General features: G+C 39.3%; 1 protein-coding gene across 6 annotated transcripts in view; it reads left to right on the forward strand.

The window, feature by feature from the left end:
* Epm2a (EPM2A glucan phosphatase, laforin) overlaps nucleotides 1–21,518 on the forward strand; it is a 159,917-nt gene that overhangs the window by 95,233 nt on the left and 43,166 nt on the right. For all 6 annotated transcript variants that reach the window (XM_045157939.1, XM_045157940.1, XM_045157943.1 and 3 more), the window contains one exon: nucleotides 6,680–6,854. In XM_045157939.1, coding sequence (XP_045013874.1) covers nucleotides 6,793–6,854 — 62 coding nt within the window. In that variant the 5' untranslated portion in view covers nucleotides 6,680–6,792. The remainder of the gene's footprint in view (nucleotides 1–6,679; nucleotides 6,855–21,518) is intronic.

Raw genomic sequence — 21,518 nt, forward strand, 5'->3', positions numbered from 1 at the left:
TACTACTTTTTTATTTTTATTTTTACTTTTTTATTGACAACTTCTGTACTTATAGACAATAAACCATGATTTTACCTCCACCCCCCCCCACTTTCCCCTTCATAACTCTGCTCACCGTCGTATCCCCTCCCTCTCTCCATCAGACTCTCTTTTAATTTGATGTCATCATCTTTTTCTCCTATTATGAGGGTGTTGTGTAGGTATTGCTAGGCACTGCGAGGTCATGGATATCGAAGCCAGTTTCTGTCTGCACAGTTGCATCACAAGGAGTCGTACCCTTGCTTTGGCTCTTACATTCTTTTCCTCCTCCTCTTCCACAATGGATCCTGAGCCTTGGAGGGTGTGATTACTGCCACCTGCTGTGGCAGAGTTGGGGTCCAGCCTCTGCTCATGCCACGCTTTCCCCTGCCATCATGAAGCTTGCCCTCGAGACTGTACGCTAAAACAAAGACTTTCCTCCCATGAGCTGCTTTTGACTGGGTGTTTGTCCCAGCAATGAGACGTTAAATGCAGCAACCTATTTCCTCTTAGCATATTTGGAGGAGGGTGGACGCTCCTCCGTCCCTTCTCCTCAGCACTATGTTGCCTTTTGGGTCATCCCAGTGGTCATGGCCATCTGAAAAGAGAAGCTTCTCTAACCAGAGGTGAGAGTAGCATTAATACATGAATGTGAACATTAAGTGTAGTGCTTTCAGGGAAGTTTGATGAGAATAATATATACATAGACAAGAGCAGTCTTTATACCCCTAAGACTCTCCAAGCCTTCTCCCCTGACCTTACTACTTCTCTCTCTTTTAAAAATTTTCACTAATTAAAAATTCACGTGGAGTTAGTTGTAGGAAATCACACGATGGCTAGATGTAACTCACTTATTAAAGTGTTACTCTTGCGAGCATGAGGACGTGAGTTTAGCTATCAGGACCCACATAAAATAAGCTAGACTTTGTGGCATGTGATTGTAATGCCAGAGCTGTGGATGTAGAGGCAGGCTAGTTGGTGAACTGCAGGCCAAAGATGGTGGTTCGTGCCTTAGCAGCACCATTCAGGGTTTTTCTCTGACCTGCATGTGCGTGTGCGTGTACATGCCCACACATGCACGTCCACCCAACATGTGCCCTGCACATAAACACTCACACCTGATTGTGAGTGTGTGCACACACACGCATGCGTGCATACACACACACAGATGCACACAAACAAAATTAAATGAAAAGATGCCGAGTCCCTTTTAACCTCTTTTTGCCAATGGTAATATCTTGAGAAAGCATGGCACAACATTGCATGTGTTTTCTTCATGTTACCCTGTTGTAATGATGCTCATTTCACTTTTCCCTTTCTTTCAGCCTTTGGCAATCACTAATCTGTCCTCCATATTCTAATTGTGTTGTTTTCAGTTATATAAATGGAATCATATTGTTTGTAATATTTGGGGGTCAGCATGTTTTTAAATTTCTATAATTTTCTGGAGATTTATGCAGATTATTTTACATATTAGTAGTTTATTGCTTTTGTGGCCTAATGATACTCCATGATATAGATGCGCCTGTATTTTTCTGCTCACCACCAACTGAAGGTTTATCTGGGTTTTTCCTCCCCAAAGTTTTAGCTGTCATGAATAATCGTATTATAAATATTCATGTACAGGCTCCGTGTGTGTGTGTGTGTGTGTGTGTGTGTGTGTGTGTGTGTATTTCATTTCTCTATGATAGATGCCAGGAGTAGAATTGAGTTGTATGGTATTGCAATTTCTGATTTTCTTTTCAAGAACAGAACAGATATTTTTCCAGAATACCCAGATCGTTTTACATTCCCATCAGCTAAGTGTGAGTGAACAGCTTTGTTTACTCCTCAAATGCAGCACCTCAGAGAGTGGTGCCACTCTGTTCTTACTGGAGCCATTCTCATAGGTGTACAGAATATGTCACTGCAGTTTTAAAATTTTATTTATTTTTTATTTTAGAGAGAAAGGGGGGAGCTGAGAGAGAGAGAGAGAGAGAGAGAGAGAGAGAGAGAGAGAGAGAGAGAGAGAATTGGTATGCCAGGGCCTCAGCCACTTAAATATAACTCCAGACGTTTTTGCCACCTAGTGGGCATGTGTGATCTTGCACCTGCCTCAGCTTTGCTCATCTGGCTTACATGGGGTCTGGAGAGTCAGACATGGGTCCTTGGGCTTTGCAGGCAAGCATCTTAACAATTAAGCCATCTCTCCAGCCCTGTCATTGCAGTTTTCACTTGTGTTTCCTAAGGATTAAGGTTACTTATGTTTTCATGTGTAGGTCTTCCCTCCGTATTCTAAGTATGTTGTTTTCTTTCTGCTGAGATTTGAGAATCCTTTATGTATTTAAGATTCTAGACACAAATATTTATCCTAGTGTCTAGCCTCCCTTTTTCTTTCTGAGCAGGCAACAGTATAAGTTTAGAGCATAATTTTGTGACAAAAGTTAATGCATAATATTTCTTTTTGTGGATTATATTCTTATTGTTAAGTCTAAGAACTCTAACAAGCCCTAAATGCTGAAGGCTTCTTCTTCTTCTTTTTTTTTTCTACAAGTTTTATAGTTTTATCTTTTTCATTTAAGCCCATTGTGTATTTTTGAGTTAATTTTTGCTACAAATTTTTGTTAACTTTTGTACAAGATATGGAGGGCAAATAATTTAATTGATAAACAATATATGTCTCTACAATTATTTAGATATTTTCATTTCATTACATTTTATAGTTTTTTATTTTTATTTTTATTTATTTATTTATTTTTTTTTTTTAAATTTTATTTATTTATTTGAGAGCGACAGACACAGAGGGAAAGACAGGTAGAGGGAGAGAGAGAGAATGGGCGCGCCAGGGCTTCCAGCCTCTGCAAACGAACTCCAGACGCATGTGCCCCCTTGTGCATCTGGCTAACGTGGGACCTGGGGAACCGAGCCTCGAACCGGGGTCCTTAGGCTTCACAGGCAAGCGCTTAACCGCTACGCCATCTCTCCAGCCCTTATTTTTATTTTTTATTATTTATTTATTTGAGAGTGACAGACAGAGAAAGAGAGAGAGAGAGAATGGGCGCGCCAGGGCTTCCAGCCACTGCAAATGAACTGACGCGTGCGCCCCCTTGTGTGTCTGGCTAACGTGGGACCTGGGGATCCGAGCCTCGAACCGGGGTCCTTAGGCTTCACAGGCAAGCGCTTAACCGCTACGCCATCTCTCCAGCCCTTATTTTTATTTTTTATTATTTATTTATTTGAGAGTGACAGACAGAGAAAGACAGAGAGAGAGAATGGGCGCGCCAGGGCTTCCAGCCACTGCAAATGAACTGACGCGTGCGCCCCCTTGTGTGTCTGGCTGATGTGGGTCCTGGGGAATCGAGCCTTGAACCGGGGTCCTTAGGCTTCACAGGCAACCAATTAACCGCTAAGCCATATCTCCAGTCCACATTTTATAGTTTTAAGCATCTAGTTGAAAACATATATTTAAATAAATATATATAAGTAAATATATAAATTATATATTTTGTTAGGTTATGCATATAACATTGCATTTAATTTTATTCGTGAACATATTTATTGCTGCTATAAAGAAATACAGTTTTTTATTTTATTTTATTTTTTTGAGGTAGGGACTTGCTTTAGCACAACAGACCTGGAATTCACTATGTAGCCTCAGGGTGGCCTTAAAATCATTGTGATTCTCCTACCTCTGCCTCTCGAGTGCTGGGATTAAAGGCAGTTTATTTTATATGTTTTTCTTATATCTTGTGAATGAATTTACTGAACTCACCTATGAGTTCTGTAAGGTTTTTTTTTTTTTTTTTTCCCAGTATATAGATTCTTTGATATCATCTGCAAAAGCAGCGTTTCCTATATCCTTGCCTTTTACCTCTATGCCTATGCACTGTGTGGAAGTGATGATATAGATATGTTCTTTGCATATTTTTATAATAGTTTCATGAACTCATGTGTCTCTGTTGAAGGACACTCAGAAACCAAGTTAGAACTGAGCTGGGTACTGAGGCAGAAGCTATGCAGCCTGTGCTGAAGAAAAGTCATCACCAATTTTAGCCAGTAGTTGACTGTGTGAGCTGTGCAATTGGCCAGCCAGGAAAGATGTGCCCACTGGTGCAATAGTGGCCTATCTGTTTTGGGGGTTGCTCACTGTTCTCTGGTTGGATTTGAGGCTCACTCTGTATGAGGGCATTCATGCCTGGTACTGAAAACCGAGTCACTAAGCCTGTATGGCCGAGGAAGCTGTAGACCCTGGAGGGAAACTACTACCACTGTTTGACTACATGGATATATTATGTCCATCAAATTGCCCTCTATGCCAGTGTATTAGTTCTGCTCTCATTGCTGGCTAGAGAAGTTTTCTTCCCAGATGGTGGTGACTGCTGTGGAGACACAAACCTTGTCCCAAGTGCTAAGAAGTGGCAGTTGAGTTTTTAGCATTAAATGCGATATCTCTTTAACCACTGAGCTATCTCGCTCCAGTCCCTTAAATGAGACAGCTCTGATACCCCCTCCAATGGCTCGGGTGCTGCAGCAGAAAAGGTGGTGGAAAGAACGTAAGAGCCAAACGATGGTGAGGAGTAGTGTTTTGGAACACTGTGTTCCAGACACAAAGTGATCGTTGCCTTCGTGACCTCCAGGGAGTGCTGTGTACAAGACTTGCATCATACTGGGCTCCTGAGCACTTTATGTACTAAGTCATCTCCCCAGTGTCCAAAGATTCATTTTCTCTTAGACATCTTTATTTTTTTATTGCATTATTTACTTAACAGAGGAAGAGGGAGAGATAGAGAGAGAGAGACTGAGAATGGGTGTGCCAGGGCCTCCAGCCACTGCAAATAAACTCCAGACACATGTGCCCTCTTGTGCAGCTGGCTAACATGGGTCCTGGGGAATCGAACCTGGGTCCTTTGGCTCTGAAGGCAAGTGCCTTAACTGCTAAGCCATCCCTCTAGCCCGCAAAATTCTGAAATGAATCTCCTCCACATTTCCACTGAGTGAATGGTTTCACTGTTTATAGTTTTGTACATGAAAATTTTAGGACTAATTACAGAGCCCCTGGCTACTTCTCTTCCCATACCTGGCCATTCACCAAGACCTATGATGTTCCCTTCTGAATCTACCTAATCTTTTTCATTGTTAAAATAATCTTTCCTCATCACATACTTGAGATAGTATAGTAATTCCTTCAGTGGACTCTCTACTTCCATCTCACTGTTCTTGAATTAATGTTTTACCCTGTAACCAGAGAGGTACTATCAGGATAAAAGTGTGGCCATGCCACATATTTGTTTAAAATAGTACAGAATTAGTTAATTGCTCTTAGGGTATATAACCAAATCCTTAATATAACTTAGCACACCTCAATAAAATTTATGGAAGAATAAACAAATGGATAATTATAATATTTGCTATTAAAATATTGTTGATGCATACATATATGTTGGTAGGTATCATTATGCTTAGTAGTATTTCTTTGGGATATACTTACAGAAGTTGGATTGCTAGTATATTTTGGATATTACATATTAAATATCAAGGTTAATGGATTTGTGGTGTAGTGCCATTTAGCCATCAGTGGAAAAGAGAGGAGTCTTGTCTAGGAAGTTTAGTGATGATTTGTTAAGGGAGTTATCATATTCCTCTGAACTGATGGAAAGAGTCATATTCCAGAGAATTACCCAAATAGTTCAATAGTTTAAAGGCTAATTGTTTATTTGAGAGAAGAAACCAGGGCTTCCAGTCACTGCAGACAAATTCCATACCCATGTGACACCTTGTTCATCTGGCTTATACAGGTACTGGGGAATCAAACCTGGGTCCCTAGGCTTTGCAGGCAAGTACCTTAACCACCAAGCCATCTCTCCAGACCCTCAACATATGAATTTTGTTGATTATACAAAAATTAAGACCATAACAGCTATAGTTGTTGATACTGGGAAAATATTGTAAAGTTGGCAAATGATCTTTTAGAGGTGTGTTCTGTCTCTGCTTCCTTTCTGTGTTGCTGTGGAAAGGAAGATAGTACTACTTTCATGCATGTGATGTAGGCAGAGAGTAGCTTGATATCAGGTGCCTGAAAGGGAGGGGACTAAGGGAGTTAGGTTACTAATCGCTCTGGGCTTAGTAGTTCCCTGACTTTAGGCAAGCTAATTACCCTCTTGTGTTACTTAGCCGCCTCATCTATAAGTAACAGTGACCCACGTTTTACGGGAAAAGAAGATTAGATGTGAGCACTTGTCTTATTATTTAGTAATGTATTTTTTATTTATGCATTTATTATTTGAGCTGGTACTAAGATACCTTATTATTGAGTTGAGCTATAATTTGCATATCAGAAAAATAACATCATGTAACACAGGGACTAATGATTTTTAACCCCCTGCGTTTTTTTAAACTGGTTATTGGGAATCATAATGGGCTGCCAGGGTACTGAGAGATTCCATGACCTGAGAGTTCTGAGACCTTTTTGTTAAAACTCAAGTACGGAGGGAACACAGAGAGAGCCCCGTGATTTTCATAAGCAATCCTTGACGAAGTCCACCGCTCTCTCACTCAGTCTATTTTGTGTTATTGAATGAGCAGCTGGATGTTTATTTTCACCTGAGTGTTAATTTTGTTCTAGAGGCTTTGAGGAGGTTTAAGCACAAAATTGATGTAGTTGCCTTGTCACTTCTGTTTCTAGGCAGTGGGCCTCACCACGACCGTTGCTGTGCGTATGACGAAAACAACTTGGTGGACGGTGTTTATTGTCTCCCAATTGGACACTGGATTGAGGCCACTGGGCACACCAACGAAATGAAGCACACGACAGACTTCTATTTTAATATTGCAGGCCACCACGCCATGCATTATTCAAGGTAAAAATAGTGCCATGTTTATAAGCTTGAAAGTAGGACAGGAGGTAGCGCTGGGACAATGAGGATGTTTACTATGTTCAGAGCTGCAGTGCTGTCCTGCGAAGGGATCTGGAAACCTGCAGCGCTTTGAACAGATGAAGTACACAGAATTAGTGTGAAATCTCCTCTGGTGGAAGATTCTTATTATAGAATGATTTTATCAGATGCACATGCAGGTATCATGCATGTTTTGACAGGCTGATAGCCAGTCTGTACTCATATGATAAATTAAAAGTAAACACTTTACTATCCCAGACCACCCTTTTATGTCCTTTATGCCATTGACTAATATAATTTGGGGTATCCTTATAAAATCTTATTATGACGGTGTAAAAAATTAAGACATAAAACTACATTGGATGCAATCATTTACTTTGTCATTCTTTTTTTTTTTTTTTTTTTGGTTTTTCGAGGTAGGGTCTCACTCTGGTCCAGGCTGACCTGGAATTAACTCTGTCATCTCAGGGTGGCCTTGAACTCATGGCAATCCTCCTACCTCTGCCTCCCAAGTGCTGGGATTAAAGGCGTGCGCCACCACGCCCGGCCTTGCTTTGTCATTCTTTAACATTGTTCTGTGTTTGTTTATTTAATTATTGCAATTAAATTAAATTAGCCATAATAAAAGCACAAACACCAAAAAGGACACTATGAAAAGTCTCTCATTCCTACTAATTGGAAATGACTATTGTCAACCTCTCTATGGCTAGTTTTGTTTAATTTTGAATGTCATATATATAATTTATTTGTTAATGTAGTTATGTAAAAAGTGTCTATTGCTGGGTGTGGTGTAGTGACGCACACCTTTAATCCCAGCACTCGGGAGGCAGAGGTAGGAGGATCGCTGTGAGTTCAAGGCCACCCCGAGCCTCCATAGTGAATTCCAGGTCAGCCTGGACTGCAATGAGACCCTACTTCGACAAACCAAAACAAAAAAGAGTGTCTATTGATTCTCTTGGATTACAGGTAAGAAATTTCCCCTCCCTGTTTTCTCTCCCGATTCTGATCTCCACCACACATAATTAAAAAAAACAAACAACTACTGTTACTCATCTTCATAAAAATTCTCTTCTATAGTCCACCAATTTGTGACCCTGTTTTGATAAGTGCTGATATTTTTCAGCCCCTGCATTTTTCTAAATCTACTTTCATCCTACTAACCCTTATTTTTCATTACTTTTACATTTCAAGGTGAATTAATTTGTATTTAATTTAATAAAAAGTCATGTTCTTACGTTTTAAAATTTAAAAATAAAGCTGGGCTTGGTGGCACATGCCTGTAATCTGAACACTTGGGAAGCAGAGGTGGGAGGATTGCTGTGAGTTCAAGGCCAGCCTGACACTCCATAGTCATACATAGGTCAGCCTGGGCTAGAGTGAGACCCTACCTCAACCACCCCCCCTAAAAAAAATTAAATTAAATTAAATAATTTGAAACAAGTCTCCAGCATCTTAGATACTATGTTTTTCTCTTATGGAGCATGCAATGCTTGTACCACACATAGGCAAAAAGATGCTTTCTCGAGTGATTTTAGAGAGTATTGATTTGGATGAGAGCTACAATTAATAACAGCCTCTGAGAGGTAGTTGAGAGAGGAAAAAAAATTGCAACTTCTTCAAAGTATTAGGGAATTAGTATTCTTCTTGAACACACTTTCTTACAAATTCATGTTTGATGTTGGCCTTGCTGGATTGAAAGCATCCTAAGAGAAAGACAAGAGTTAAACATGATTTGCCATTTTTATGATCTGAGTAACAAAATTTGTAGTTTGATCCCATTGTGGTCAGATAGAATGCAAGGAATTATTTCAACTTTCCTGTATTTGTTGATTTGCTTTGTGTCCTAATATATGGTCTATTTTAGAGAATGTTCCATGTGCTGCTGAAAAGAATGTATACTCTGCAGCATTTGGATGAAATGTCCTGTAGATATCTGTTAGGTCCATTCCTTCTATGGCCTCATTTAGTCCAGATGCCTCTTTGTTTATTTTTTCCTGGGATGACCTGTCAATTGATGGGAGTGGGGTGTTGAAGTCACCCACTACCACTGTATTTGGTGTTATCTCTGACCTTAGTTCTAATAGCATTTGTTTGATGAATTTGGGTGCCCCCATGTTAGGTGCATATATGTTTAGGATTTTAATGTCCTCCTGTTGGAGGGTGTCTTTAATCAATATATAGTGGCCTTCCTTATCTTTCTTTTTTTTTTTTGTTTTTTTTTTTTTGTTTTTTTGAGGTAGGGTCTCACTCTGGTCCAGGCTGACCTGGAATTAACTCTGTAGTCTCAGGGTGGCCTTGAACTCATGGTGATCTTCCTACCTCTGCCTCCCGAGTGCTGGGATTAAAGGCGTGCGCCACCACACCCGGCTCCCCTTATCTTTCTTAAGTAATGTTGGACTGAAGTCTACCTTGTCAGTTACTAGGATAGCCACCCCTGCTTGTTTTCTAGGTCCATTTGCTTGAAACACTATTTTACACCCTAAGATAGTGTCCATCCTTTGTAGAAAGGTGGGTTTCTTGGAGGCAACAAATTGAAGGATCCTGCTTTTTAACCCAGTCTGCAAACCTATATCTTTTGGTTGGGGCATTGAGGCCATTGATATTAAGAGATATTATTGAAAGGTATCTATTCATTTTTGCCATTTTTTTTGTAGTTCTTCTGGTTTTACCTTTGCTCACTTGTGTTAACTAGCATTTGAGTATTGTTTGTTTTTTCCCAGTTCCTTATATGTGTGCTTTTCTTTTTCTTTAACATGGAGGATTCTTTCAAGTATTTTCTGTAGAACTGGTTTTGTCTTCAAATAGTCCTTTAGCCTGCTTTTGTCGTGGAATGTCCTTATTTCTCCGTCTATTTGAATAGATAGCTTCACAGGATAAAGTAACCTTGGTTGACAGTTGTTATCTTTCAGAACTTGGAATATATCACTCTACGCCCTTCTGGCTTTTAAAGTTTGTGTTGAGTCATCTGCTGTAACCCTGACAGGCTTGTCTTCATAGGTAACTTGATTTTTCTCTCTGACTGCTTTCAATATTTTTTCTTTGGTTTGTATGTTTGGTAGTTTGATTATAATATGGCGAGGAGAGGTTCTTTCCATGTTTTGTCTGGCTGGTGTTCTAAAGGATTCATGTATCTACATTGGCACCTCTTTCACAATTGGAGGAAGTTTTCTACAATTTTGTAGAAGACACAAACTATGCCTTTGGAGTGAAATTCTTCTCCTTCTACTATGCCCAGAATTCTTATGTTTGATCTTTTCATAGTGTCCCGAATATCTTGGAATTTCCACTCATACTTTTCTACAAGTTTGTCTTTCTTTTTGTTGGACTGTATTAGATCTGCCACCTGGTCTTCTAGCTTAAATATTCTGTCCTCTCCTTCATCCATTCTACTGGTGAGATTTTCTACAGTTTTTTTTACTTCATTAAGTGTGTCCTTTATTGCTAGTAATTCTAACTGGTTTTTCTTTATTATTTCTATTTCCTTATTTATGTCTAGTATTGACCTCTTTATTTCATTAAATTGACGTCCTGTGTCTTCTTTGCTTACTTTGAATTCTTCTTTGAGTTCTTTGAGCATATTTATAATCATTCTTTTGAAATATTTCTCAGGCATTTCCTCTAACTCGTTCACACTAGAGGTCATTTCTTTTTTTTTTAATTTTTATTAACATTTTCCATTATTATAAAAAAATATCCCATGGTAATTCCCTCCCTCCCCACCCCCACACTTTCCCCTTTGAAATTCCATTCTCCATCATATTACCTCCCCATTACAATCATTGTACTTACATATATACAATATCAACCTATTAAGTATCCTCTAGAGATCATTTCTGATGCATTAATAATTTTTGGTGGATTTATATTGTCTTGATTTTTGGTGTTTCTTGTGTTATAATGTATATATTTTTGCATCTTGGATTATTTAATGATTGGATTTTCCAGTTAGCTGGGTATTATGAGATGTATCTATCAATCTGTTGTTATATATTTTCAGGGGAGGAGCTTAAGGTGCTAGGTGTGGCTCTGAAGACTCTCAGTGTATGTACAAAAGTGACTCTAGGTGTTGGGTGTGCCTGGTATGAGAGTATTCAAGTAGGCTAAGAGGAACAAAATACAGGCAGATTCTAAAATTTAACTAAACAATGTACACTATCAAGGAAAGACAGCTCAGAGTATTTATCCAAGAGTAGGTATTATGACAACCAGTTCCTCTGTCTGTCCCTTAGACTGTGTGGTGCCTCACCCACTCCCTTAATCTTGACAACAAGACAGTTAAGATTTCTGGTCTGTAGAGGGTTCCAAGTAAGCTTGTGACCAGGTGAGACCCTTCCCTAATGTATAAGAGAAGGGTAAACAAAGCCACTAAAATTCAAGAAGCAACAAATAACAAGCCCAAAATACAGCTTATTTAAGAATGGCAAATTTGACCATCCATCCAATTTAACATATAATTTATCCTTATATGGAAGGTGCAATTAGCACTTCTGGTTCAGGCATATATACCAGGTTTATTAGGCAGGTAGACCTGGTGTAATCCTAGCTACCTTTTGGGATGATTTTGGTCTCAGCTGCACTCTTGATTGGGTCTCTCTTTGGTGCTCTGTCAGTTCAGTAGGTGTGGCTGGGTCCCTGGACCACTGCTCTGTTCCTGAGGGCTGGGCACTGGTGGTGGGTAAGGGGAGGGAGCTGATGCTGCTCAGTTTGCCCGGTGTTCCACGTGTTCTTCTACCTTGTGATCTGCTCCTCCATTGTTCCCTGTGGTTTTCCACATATCTTGAGTTTGTGGAGAGCCCCGGAGTGAGTGGAAAATCCCCTCACCTGGCTTTTCCTGTGGCTCAAGCCGAACCTGCTGCAGTCTGGCGCATGGACCCGCCCCATGGAGGCGCTTCTGCCGGCCGTGCGGGCTCTGGAGCTCTCCTACGTCTCCGCTGCTGTTTCAATTTCTTATACACCTCCTTTTTAGCAAAAATGTGTATTTTGCTGGGGTTTTATTTTTTTTGGCTTTTCCCCCCTACGCTGCTTTGGCTTGGTACCTATGCCGCCATCTTAATTGGAAGTCAAGCCAGTGATTCTTAATTGTTCATAGTAATTTTATGAAAGTCTAGGTTTCTTATCACATGTGGCCAATATGAGTTTCCTTTATGATTATCGGCTTCTATGTCTCAAGAGCATCAGTCACATGATTAGCATGAGTAGTTATGACTCCTTCCTTCCCACTTTATTTTAAAATATTTTTATTTTATTCATTTTATGAGAGAGAGCGTGAGAGAGGGACAAACAGGCAGACTGAGTGGGAGGGAGGGAGAGAATGGGCATGCCAGGTTCACCAGCCACTGCAAATGAACTCCAGATGCATGTGCCACCATGTGCATCTGGCTTATGTGGGTTCTGGGGAATTGAACCTGTGTCCTTAGGCTTTGTAGGTAATCTCCTTAGTCGCTAAGCAATCTCTCCAGCCCTACACCCCACTTTAAATGAAAAGATGAGGATCTATTGTAAGATGCACCTCTTACTCTGAGTGACTTTGCTCATCTGAGTAGATATTTCCATTTCTAAAGAAGATATTTCTTAGCTTCACATGCAGTGTCAAAGTTGTACCTAATGTGAGCAGATGTAATAGTTCATATACTCGACTATATATGGAAGGTCGAACTTTTTTACTTCCCTTAAGGAAAGTTTTGATTTTACATCCAATTCTATCCAACTCAATTCTCAGTGAATTCAACCTCCCATTGTGTATCATAACATGTAATCATCTAAAACATACAACACACTAGATATAACAGATAATGAGTAGGTAGAGAGCCATCCATGTATGTGTGATCTGCATTTGTGGATTCAGCTAACTGGATTTTTGATTGACCTTACTGTATAGACAATTTCCTGCCATCATTCCCTAAATAATATAGTATGTCAACTGTTTGCATAGCATTTATGTTCTGTGAGGTAGTATAAGCACATAGACTTAAAGTTCCCAGCAGGATGTGCATAGGTTATATGCTAATATTATATATATAATGTTATATATAATATTATAATATATAATATATTAATATAATTAATATGTACTATATTATACATAGCATATACATATAATATGCTAATATTATAATATTATAGAATTATATTCATATGAGGAACTCAAGCCTCTGTGGACTTTGGAATCTGATGGGCAACCTGAAATAAGTCACCCACAGAAACAGATGGGTCACCGTATTTGTATTTATACCTGGGGTATGATATATATGGAATGTACAATGTATGTGTATGCACATGTATATCAATATACACATAAGAATGGTATAAGATGTCTGACTCATTGGCTTTAGACTTTATAAATCTTTGTTTTTGTTTTGGAAATGGGTTAAGAAATATTTTTTTCCTATGGCCCGAGTGTCCTATTTTTCCTTTAGAGAAGTCCCATTTTATCTATTGTTTGTTCCTCATGGCTAAGTATCCAAACCACGTATTTGAAAATATATTGGATGGGGGCTGGAGAGATGGCTTAGCGGTTAAGCGCTTGCCTGTGAAGCCTAAGGATCCTGGTTTGAGGCTCAGTTCCCCAGGACCCATGTTATCCAGATGCACAAGGGGGCGCATGCGTCTGGAGTTTGTTCACAGTGGCTGGAGGCCCTGGTGCGCCCATTTTCTCTTTCTCTCTCTCCCTCTTTCTCTCTCTGCTACTCTCAAATAAATAAATTAAAATAATTAAAAAAAGAAAATATATTGGGTGGTATGATTTTTAAAAATATTGCCTAGCAGTTAAGGTGCTTGCTTGAAAAGCCAAAGGACCAATGTTTGAGTTCCCAGGACCCACATAAGCCAGATGTACAAGGTGGCACATGCATTTGGAGTTTGTTTGCAGTGGCTGGATGTCCTGATGCACCCTCTCTCTCTCAAATAAAAAATAAAAGTAAAATATTAAAAAAAAAATTGAGCCAGGCGTGATGGCACATGCCTTTAATCCCAGCACTTGGGAGGCAGAGGTAGAAGGATCACCATGAGTTCGAAGCCACCCTGAGACTACATAGTAAATTCCAGGTCAGCCTGAGCTAGCGTGAAACCCTACCTCATAAAGCCAAACCACACAAAATATTGACTTGTAGGCTCACTAGGTTTTGAGGATTTTAGATTTTCAGCATCTTCATAATATTATTATGTATGTGGTGTGTTAGAACTGCTTTGACTACTTAATAAAGACACAGGTTAAAATGAAGAGGGCATGTTTTGAGTGCCTTCAGGTATTTTAGTCTTAACTCACCCTAGATATTCTAGCCATAATGCACCATTACTTGATACTGAACAAGCTACAAATATGCACATAGTTTAAATGAAAAGAGTTGAAAAGATAAATATTTCACTATTAATTTGAAAGCACCTATTTGCTATCTACTTACCTTGTTCATGTGAGTATAATGTGTAAAATTTTTTAGCTGCGGAAATATATGTACACATGATAGGTTATATGTTTGAACATATATGCTAATAGAGGTATTTAAACTCATTTAAGACTATCTGTACACAAACTATCACCATTTAAATTGAGTGTGGAGAAAGAATTATGCCTGAAGTTCCTGATCTGTTTGGGTAAATGATACTGAACTTGAAATGTCACGTCCTTCAAGATTGGAAGCCTTCCAAGAATACAAACATACAATTCAGTTATATGTAATAGGGCACAAGGAAAAATTCATTCATTCATTCAGATTTGGGTGGATTATTCTGTGCAGACTGTGTTGAGTGCTGGACTGTCAAAGGCCCTTGCTCTCCAGGGACTCCTGCTCTAGTGGAAGGCAGTGAGATGATTGTTGAAGTGAACTATATGTAGTGTGATGAATTATATATACATAGTGTAACAGGAGACAGAAGTCTTTCCTTCAGGGAAATCATCATGGGGAAGTGGAACTGGAGCAGAAATATGAGGAACTGTTTTTCTCCCCAGGACATCTGAGAAAGAAGAGAATCACAGATTCAGTGGACAAAGGTGTGTGAGAGCAATAGTCAGGTGGCTGGACAGTTGTGTCCACCGGGTTACTTTTGAGGGTGAAGAGGCACATTTGGTACTTAGCATGGAAAATAGGTATAAAATTGGACTGTTCTAGGAAAATCCGGAAACAGGGCAGCCAGAGAATATTTTATTTAGAAAAGAACATTCTGCTACCTCTCAATATTCAGATGAGATGTTAAACAATCAACACATTATACTTCCATCTCTAGGCTATACATAGTACAAAACTACACCTCCTTCATCAATAGAATATTTTTCATGCAAAAGAATAAATTTGCATTAAAGACAACTAGTTTAATGAGACATTAGTGGTAAAGAACTATAATTTCTTTTTCTTGAAAAGGTTTATTGCCAATTGAACACACTTTAAGAGACATAAATTAGATTTAATGAACATCACACTTAGGCTCTTTTAAGAATGTCACAACTTATAAAATGATTTGTAAAAGCATGCTTGTATTTTACAGCCCCTTTGGTTTATAAAAATGATGTACGGTAATTTCCAAATTATAAATTATTTTAACCAGCATAACAAAATAACCTAAGTATCATTGTATCTGGCATGTTTTGCAAAATGACGAATGAATTACTTGGTAGAGAAGTAAGGACCAACTTGAGTTCTAGACCTAGACTTCTTATTTTCTTCTGTGTAATCTTGGAAAAGTCTTGTCATTGTTGTGGAAGTTTTGGTTTCCCAGTATGTAAAGTGAGCTGATTGAGCTGGATAAAGTGCTGAAGGCTGTTCTGGAAATGATTGAAAGTTAATTCTAATTTCAAAAGCCAAGACTTACATGGCATTTTGCCAACATGTTATGTTGACCTCAACGTGACTACACTTCATATCAGCTTCTCTGGCTTCGGGTCTGGCAAAGCCTGCCAGCCAGGGTTTGATTCCCTGGTACACACATAAATCAGACACACAAACAGGCACGTGCATCTGGAGTTGGTTTTCAGTGGCAAGAGGCTGTAGGATCCTCCCCCTCCAGCACACACACCCTCTTTCTCAAATAACTGATATATATATATATATAAATATATATATGTATATATATATTTTTTTAAATGAAGGCATTATTGGCCAAATAGAAAACTAAATTTTGAGCCGGGTGTGGTGGTGCACGCCTTTAATCCCAGCTCTCGGGAGGCAGAGGTAGGAGGATCGCCGTGAATTCAAGGCCACCCTGAGATGACAGAGTTAATTCCAGGTCAGCCTGGACCAGAGTGAGACCCTACCTCGAAACCCCCCCCCCCAAAAAAAAAGAAGAAGAAAACTAAATTTGTTTACTACATATATCTAGCTGAATAATTTGAGATACTTTTAAGCCTTAAAATGGGAATTACAATTATCCCTACTTGGAGGAAAGGAAACAACAGCATGCTATTTCCTCTTGTGTTCTGATTGGCAATGATGTCTATTGAGTTAGCTGGGTGTGTGAGATTCCCATAAGAGTTCCTTTTTACTGTCTAAACTATGTTGTCCATGTTTGAGGTCAATCACTGACAGATGTCCTTTTCTTACTTAGATGTGAAACTATATGTAAAAAGCATTTAAATATTTAAGTAAAATATTTTATGTTATACATGTAATTAGATTTCTTTTCTTTTCATCATATCATAAGGAAAAAATATTGGTGATAACTATTAGAACCCTTATAATAATATGCTCTAATGCAAAGTCTTTTTTTTGGGGGGGGGGTTGAGGTAGAGTTTTACTCTAGTCCAGGCTGACCTGGAATTCACTCTGTACTCTCAGGGTGGGCTTGAACTCATAATGGTTCTTCTGCCTCTGCCACCTGAGTGCTGGGATTAAAGGTGAGCACCTCCATGCCCGACTGTAAGCAGTCTTTTAATAAATTTCTTTCTTTATAAAAATGTATTTATTTGAGAGAGAGAGAGAGAATAGATGCACCAGGGCTTCTAGCCACTGCAAAGAAACTGCAGACTCATGCACCACTTTGTGCATGTGGCTTACATGGGTTCTGGGGAATTGAACCTGGGTCCTCAGGCTTCACAGGCAAGCACCTTAACCACCAAACCATCTCTTCAGCCCTCTTTCTTTTCTTTTCTGAAACAGGTCTCCTGTAGTCTAGGCTGGCCTTAAACTGGCCATGCAATTCAGGATGTCATTGAGCTCTTGACCCTCCTTCCTCCCCCTCCTGAGTATAGGGAGTCACCAGGCCTGCAGGCACACCTAATTATTACTTCTCTTGTGGCCATTTCAAATCTACTATGTAAGTGTGTGAAGATGTACATTCTTGCAGATAGTGCTGTCGTGGAACCACTCATAAAGGAAGCAGCTGGATTCAAGGATGTCTGGTCTATTATCAATGGCACTGACATTTAAATTTTGATTTTATATCATCTTTAAATGCCTTGATCACTGGTAAATGAAAGGGACATCAAAAGAAAAGCATGCAATTGTCAAATGGTCAAATCTAAGATTGTCTATAGGAATGACAGTGAGAGTGGGGCTACTTAAATGTATAAATTGAAATTAGAATCATGAGGCTTTGTGTGGTTAAAATGTGGCAATGTTACTCTAAAGCATGGATTTAACTTGCAAAGAGCAGAGAGATAACGAAAAAAATAAAGTGATAACTATTGCATAATATTTTCATGCTAATAAAACGATCCTGTTGTATGGGAGAAAAATAATGATTAAGAGGGAAAAGGGAAGGAGGAATAGATGCAAAAAATTTTGTTAATAGGAAAGTACAGAATCCAGGCTATCAAATGGCTCATCCATGAACATGGGAGGAAGGCAGAGAATTTGGGCTTGAATGCAGTCAATCAGCATGGTAGAGAGAAAATATGGAAGTTCAGAGTTTGACTGCACTTATCTTCTCAGTGAGATGGGAATCAAGGTCTTAAGATGGGAATGAGAAGAGAGTTTTGGGGTTGAATGAGATATATAGGCCGAGTGACTAATGAAATGTAAATATATTGACTCATGAATTTTAATTTTTACAAGACTCTCCCAATTCCAATATCACAGTAGCTGTGACAGCCAGGGAAGAGTTATTCTCTCCTATTAAATTGAATGCAGAAGGCAGACCGAACATTTTTCACAATTTAAGACAGCTTTTTTTCTTGAGTCCTCTGTATAATTCTAGTTAGATCGTAAAGAACTGTAAGTAGCAGGCTAGCATGGAGTCTTGGGTGGTCAGAATTTTGTATCACATGGGTTACGGCTACGGTGACATGCGTTGATTATGGCAGGTCCACCTTGGGAAGCTCTGTCTATGTGCTTATATTAGAAGAACTCACCCAGAAATGTTTCTATCTGATCTTTAGAGGTTGGTCTAATTAAGTCACTCTGACAATTATTGAAAGTAACCATTTACATTGGCATATAACCATTAGATTCTTAGATCATAGCCTCCTCTGGTTGAGCAGAGTGTAAGGATTTAGTGGGGAAGATCAATTAAACTAGTAAGTATGCACATGCCACTTCCTTCATTTCAGAATTATTTCCCCCTTTGTTACTTCTGTGTCATAAAGGACTTATGACTTGTATGATTGGAGACCAGTTTTTTGAAAAGTGAGATTTTTTTTTTTTGCGGTTTTAATTTTTTTGTGTGTTGTACTAAATTAAAAAGTAGCTTTTCCACCCTGAAGTCTTTTAAATTTTTCTCTTTGAATGTCAACATAGACTTTTTTCTTGATCAATGAATCAATAGTGATGAAAATAGCTTAATTGATTAACATATATAAGTCTCACTTTGAAATATTGGGCTTATCAATATGCCGGTACACACACACTGAAAGCATCTACTTGTATAGATTCTCCAGTGCGTAAGGACAGCATTTCTTCTGCATAAAGGCCACATGCGTATGCCAGCGAGCGAGTTGGGGCGGGACCTGGGACACAGAATAATGAAAGCAGAAAGTCAATCTTGTATAAGGATTACCCTGTGCAAGTCAAATGATGGTTAATATTTTATAATCCTTGACTCAGAAACAAGCATCCTACACAGTGGCCCTGAAGTTGGAGATGGACAGAACGGGAGCCAGAGCTGCTCTGAGGTCCAAAGAGTTTCTCAGCAGTGCAGCTGCTCTTCCCGGACACGCCCTCTCCTTCCTCCAGAGTCTTTATCCTCAAGAGATGCATATCCTCAGGGCTCACACTGGTACCAGAGCAACCCACCATTAAGTTACGATCAGGACCCTTTACGTAACTGACACAGAAATATGACTCACTAGTCAAAATTCACAGCAATAGCAATGAGCTTTTAAGTTTCAGGTTTTCCAAGGAAACAAGACCAGGGACACAGTGTGTGAAAGCATTCTGACTAGAGCAGCCATCGCATGCATTGACTGGCAGTCTTCTGCACTATGGTGGCTCCTTACACTTGTACTGTCCAGAGTCTCCTTTAACTCAACATAGTCAAATAACGTATCACTAATTAAATGAAGAGGGAGTAAAAGGGAGGGTGCAAATGGCATCATAAACCTGAAAACCCTACATTTAATTGGTTGGTGAAGTAGACTTGGATATCAGAGCATCAAGTTTCAAAATGACTGTTGTGTTTGTTTTATACTATGGCCCACTTGAAAAAGTTGAAAAGCTGGATTTAGAAGTATCATTTTGATTACATTTCATGGATCGCAGGGCATTGTAAGATGGGATAGTTTAATGATTGAGCAGTATTACATTGTAACCAAAGGTACCTTTCACTTTGTGAAAGGATTCTCCTACATTAGACAGTAATGGACCCTCAGTGGATACTCTCAGGACAGAGCCAGGTGGCAGGATCTCATACCACTTAAATGAAATGAGTGATATCTGAATGATTTTTTGGGGGGTGGGGTGGGGTCTGGCCACTGTTGCTATGACTAGCAAAACAAAACAAAAGCAAAAAACAAAAAAACAAAACAAAGAAAAAACCCCTCCAAACTGCAATTATCCAGTTAGTTCACATTTCAACAATGAACAAGTAGTGAGATATTTAAACAGCTAGTGAACTGCTTTGAACTGATTGAAGTGGGTATTTATAAATCTTCACATAGGGAGGCACTGCCGTCCCTTCCCACTTTCTATATGTTCTATGTCACCTTTCTTTTCTACTTCTCTGTCATTTTCTGTCCCGCTCACCCTCCTGCCTCTCTGGCTCTCGCTGTACTTTTTTGTTTTACCTCCCTCTGTAGATGTCAGCGCTCCACCTCTCTTGTTCCTTTCTTTCTTTATAAAATAGTTGATTACTTATTTATTTCTGTGCTCGTGTGCGTGTGTATGTACAGGTGTGCCAGGGTCTCCTCCTGCTGCAAACTCCACATGCGTGTGCCCGGCTTTGTGCGTGCTGAGAAACCATGTCCGTGCCACCAGGCTCTGTAAGCAAGCACCTTTCACCATTGAGCATTCCGCCAGGCCCTTGGCTTTTCTGCTGGAAGCTCCCCTCTCCTCAAAGGTCTTCTTGATACCTCATTAACTGAAGGCAGCATAAGACGAGTGAAGTCCATAGTAAATACGTCTTCAGAACTTTGTGCTTCCTCATGTGCACATGATAATTAGGTGACTTGAGCCTGCTTGTTTGCATTTCTCCGTTCATTTTTTTTTTTTTTTTGAGTACTCACTTCTTGCCAGGAGCTAGAAATCAGAGGCTTCGATCCACTCAGAGGAGCTAATCGTCTTGTGGTAGAGACACATAAACTATACATCACTATGGAAATCTTTAAAAAAATATTTTATTTATTTGAGAGAGAGAAAGAGGCAGATGGGGAGGGGTGGAGAATGGGTGTGCGAGAGTCTAGCCACTGCAAACTCCAGAGGCATATGCCATTTTGTGCATCTGGGATTACATGGGTACTGGGGAATTGAACATGGGTCTTTAGGCTTTGCAGGCAAGCTCCTTCACCTCTAAGCCATCTCTCCAGCCCACTATGGAAAACTTAATGCAGTGTGCAATTCTTCTGCTTGAGTTCCTTTAAGTGGCCTCCACTGAATCAAAGGGGTGACTTCCTGTTTAAATCTCACTACATTTACAATGTGACTTTGCTCTCAAAAAATTCAGTTAATATTTAATGACAAAGAATAACTTTTTTAAAAAAAATGGAGGTATCATGATAATTAAAATTTTATGAGACAAGGAAGTTCATAAAAGTTTTATTTACCTCACATTCTTATATTTTCATCCTAATAAAATCTTTTCAGGAATTATAATATTAAAGTTCAGAAAAGGGCTCCAAGGTAAATATGATGCTGTTGAAATTATGCTTTAGGTTTTTATTAAAAAATAAAATTTCATGGATTGGTGAGTGTAGGCCTTGTAAATATTGGAAAGTAGGATTCTTGCAGTAGTTTATGTGAATTCTCCCACAGCATCTATCTTTGTGCACTGCGAAGCCTGCCTTGCTGTATGTGCTAAGACTGGTCGGATAGTTATTTTAGACACTGTAAAGAAATCCAACTGATAAGTCCTAAGATTAAAAAAATTATGTTTATTTATTTATTTGAGAGAGATAGAGAGGCAGTTAGATAGAGAATGAGCATGCTGGCGCCTCTAGCTGCTAGAAATGAACTCCAGATGCATGTGACCCTTTGGGCATCTGGCTTATGTGGGTCCTAGGGTCTTTTGACTTTTCAGGAAAGCACCTTAAGTGCTAAGCCATCTCTCCTG

The sequence above is a fragment of the Jaculus jaculus genome, chromosome 9 (genome assembly GCF_020740685.1).
Source record: "Jaculus jaculus isolate mJacJac1 chromosome 9, mJacJac1.mat.Y.cur, whole genome shotgun sequence".
NCBI classification, from domain to species: Eukaryota; Metazoa; Chordata; class Mammalia; order Rodentia; family Dipodidae; genus Jaculus; species Jaculus jaculus.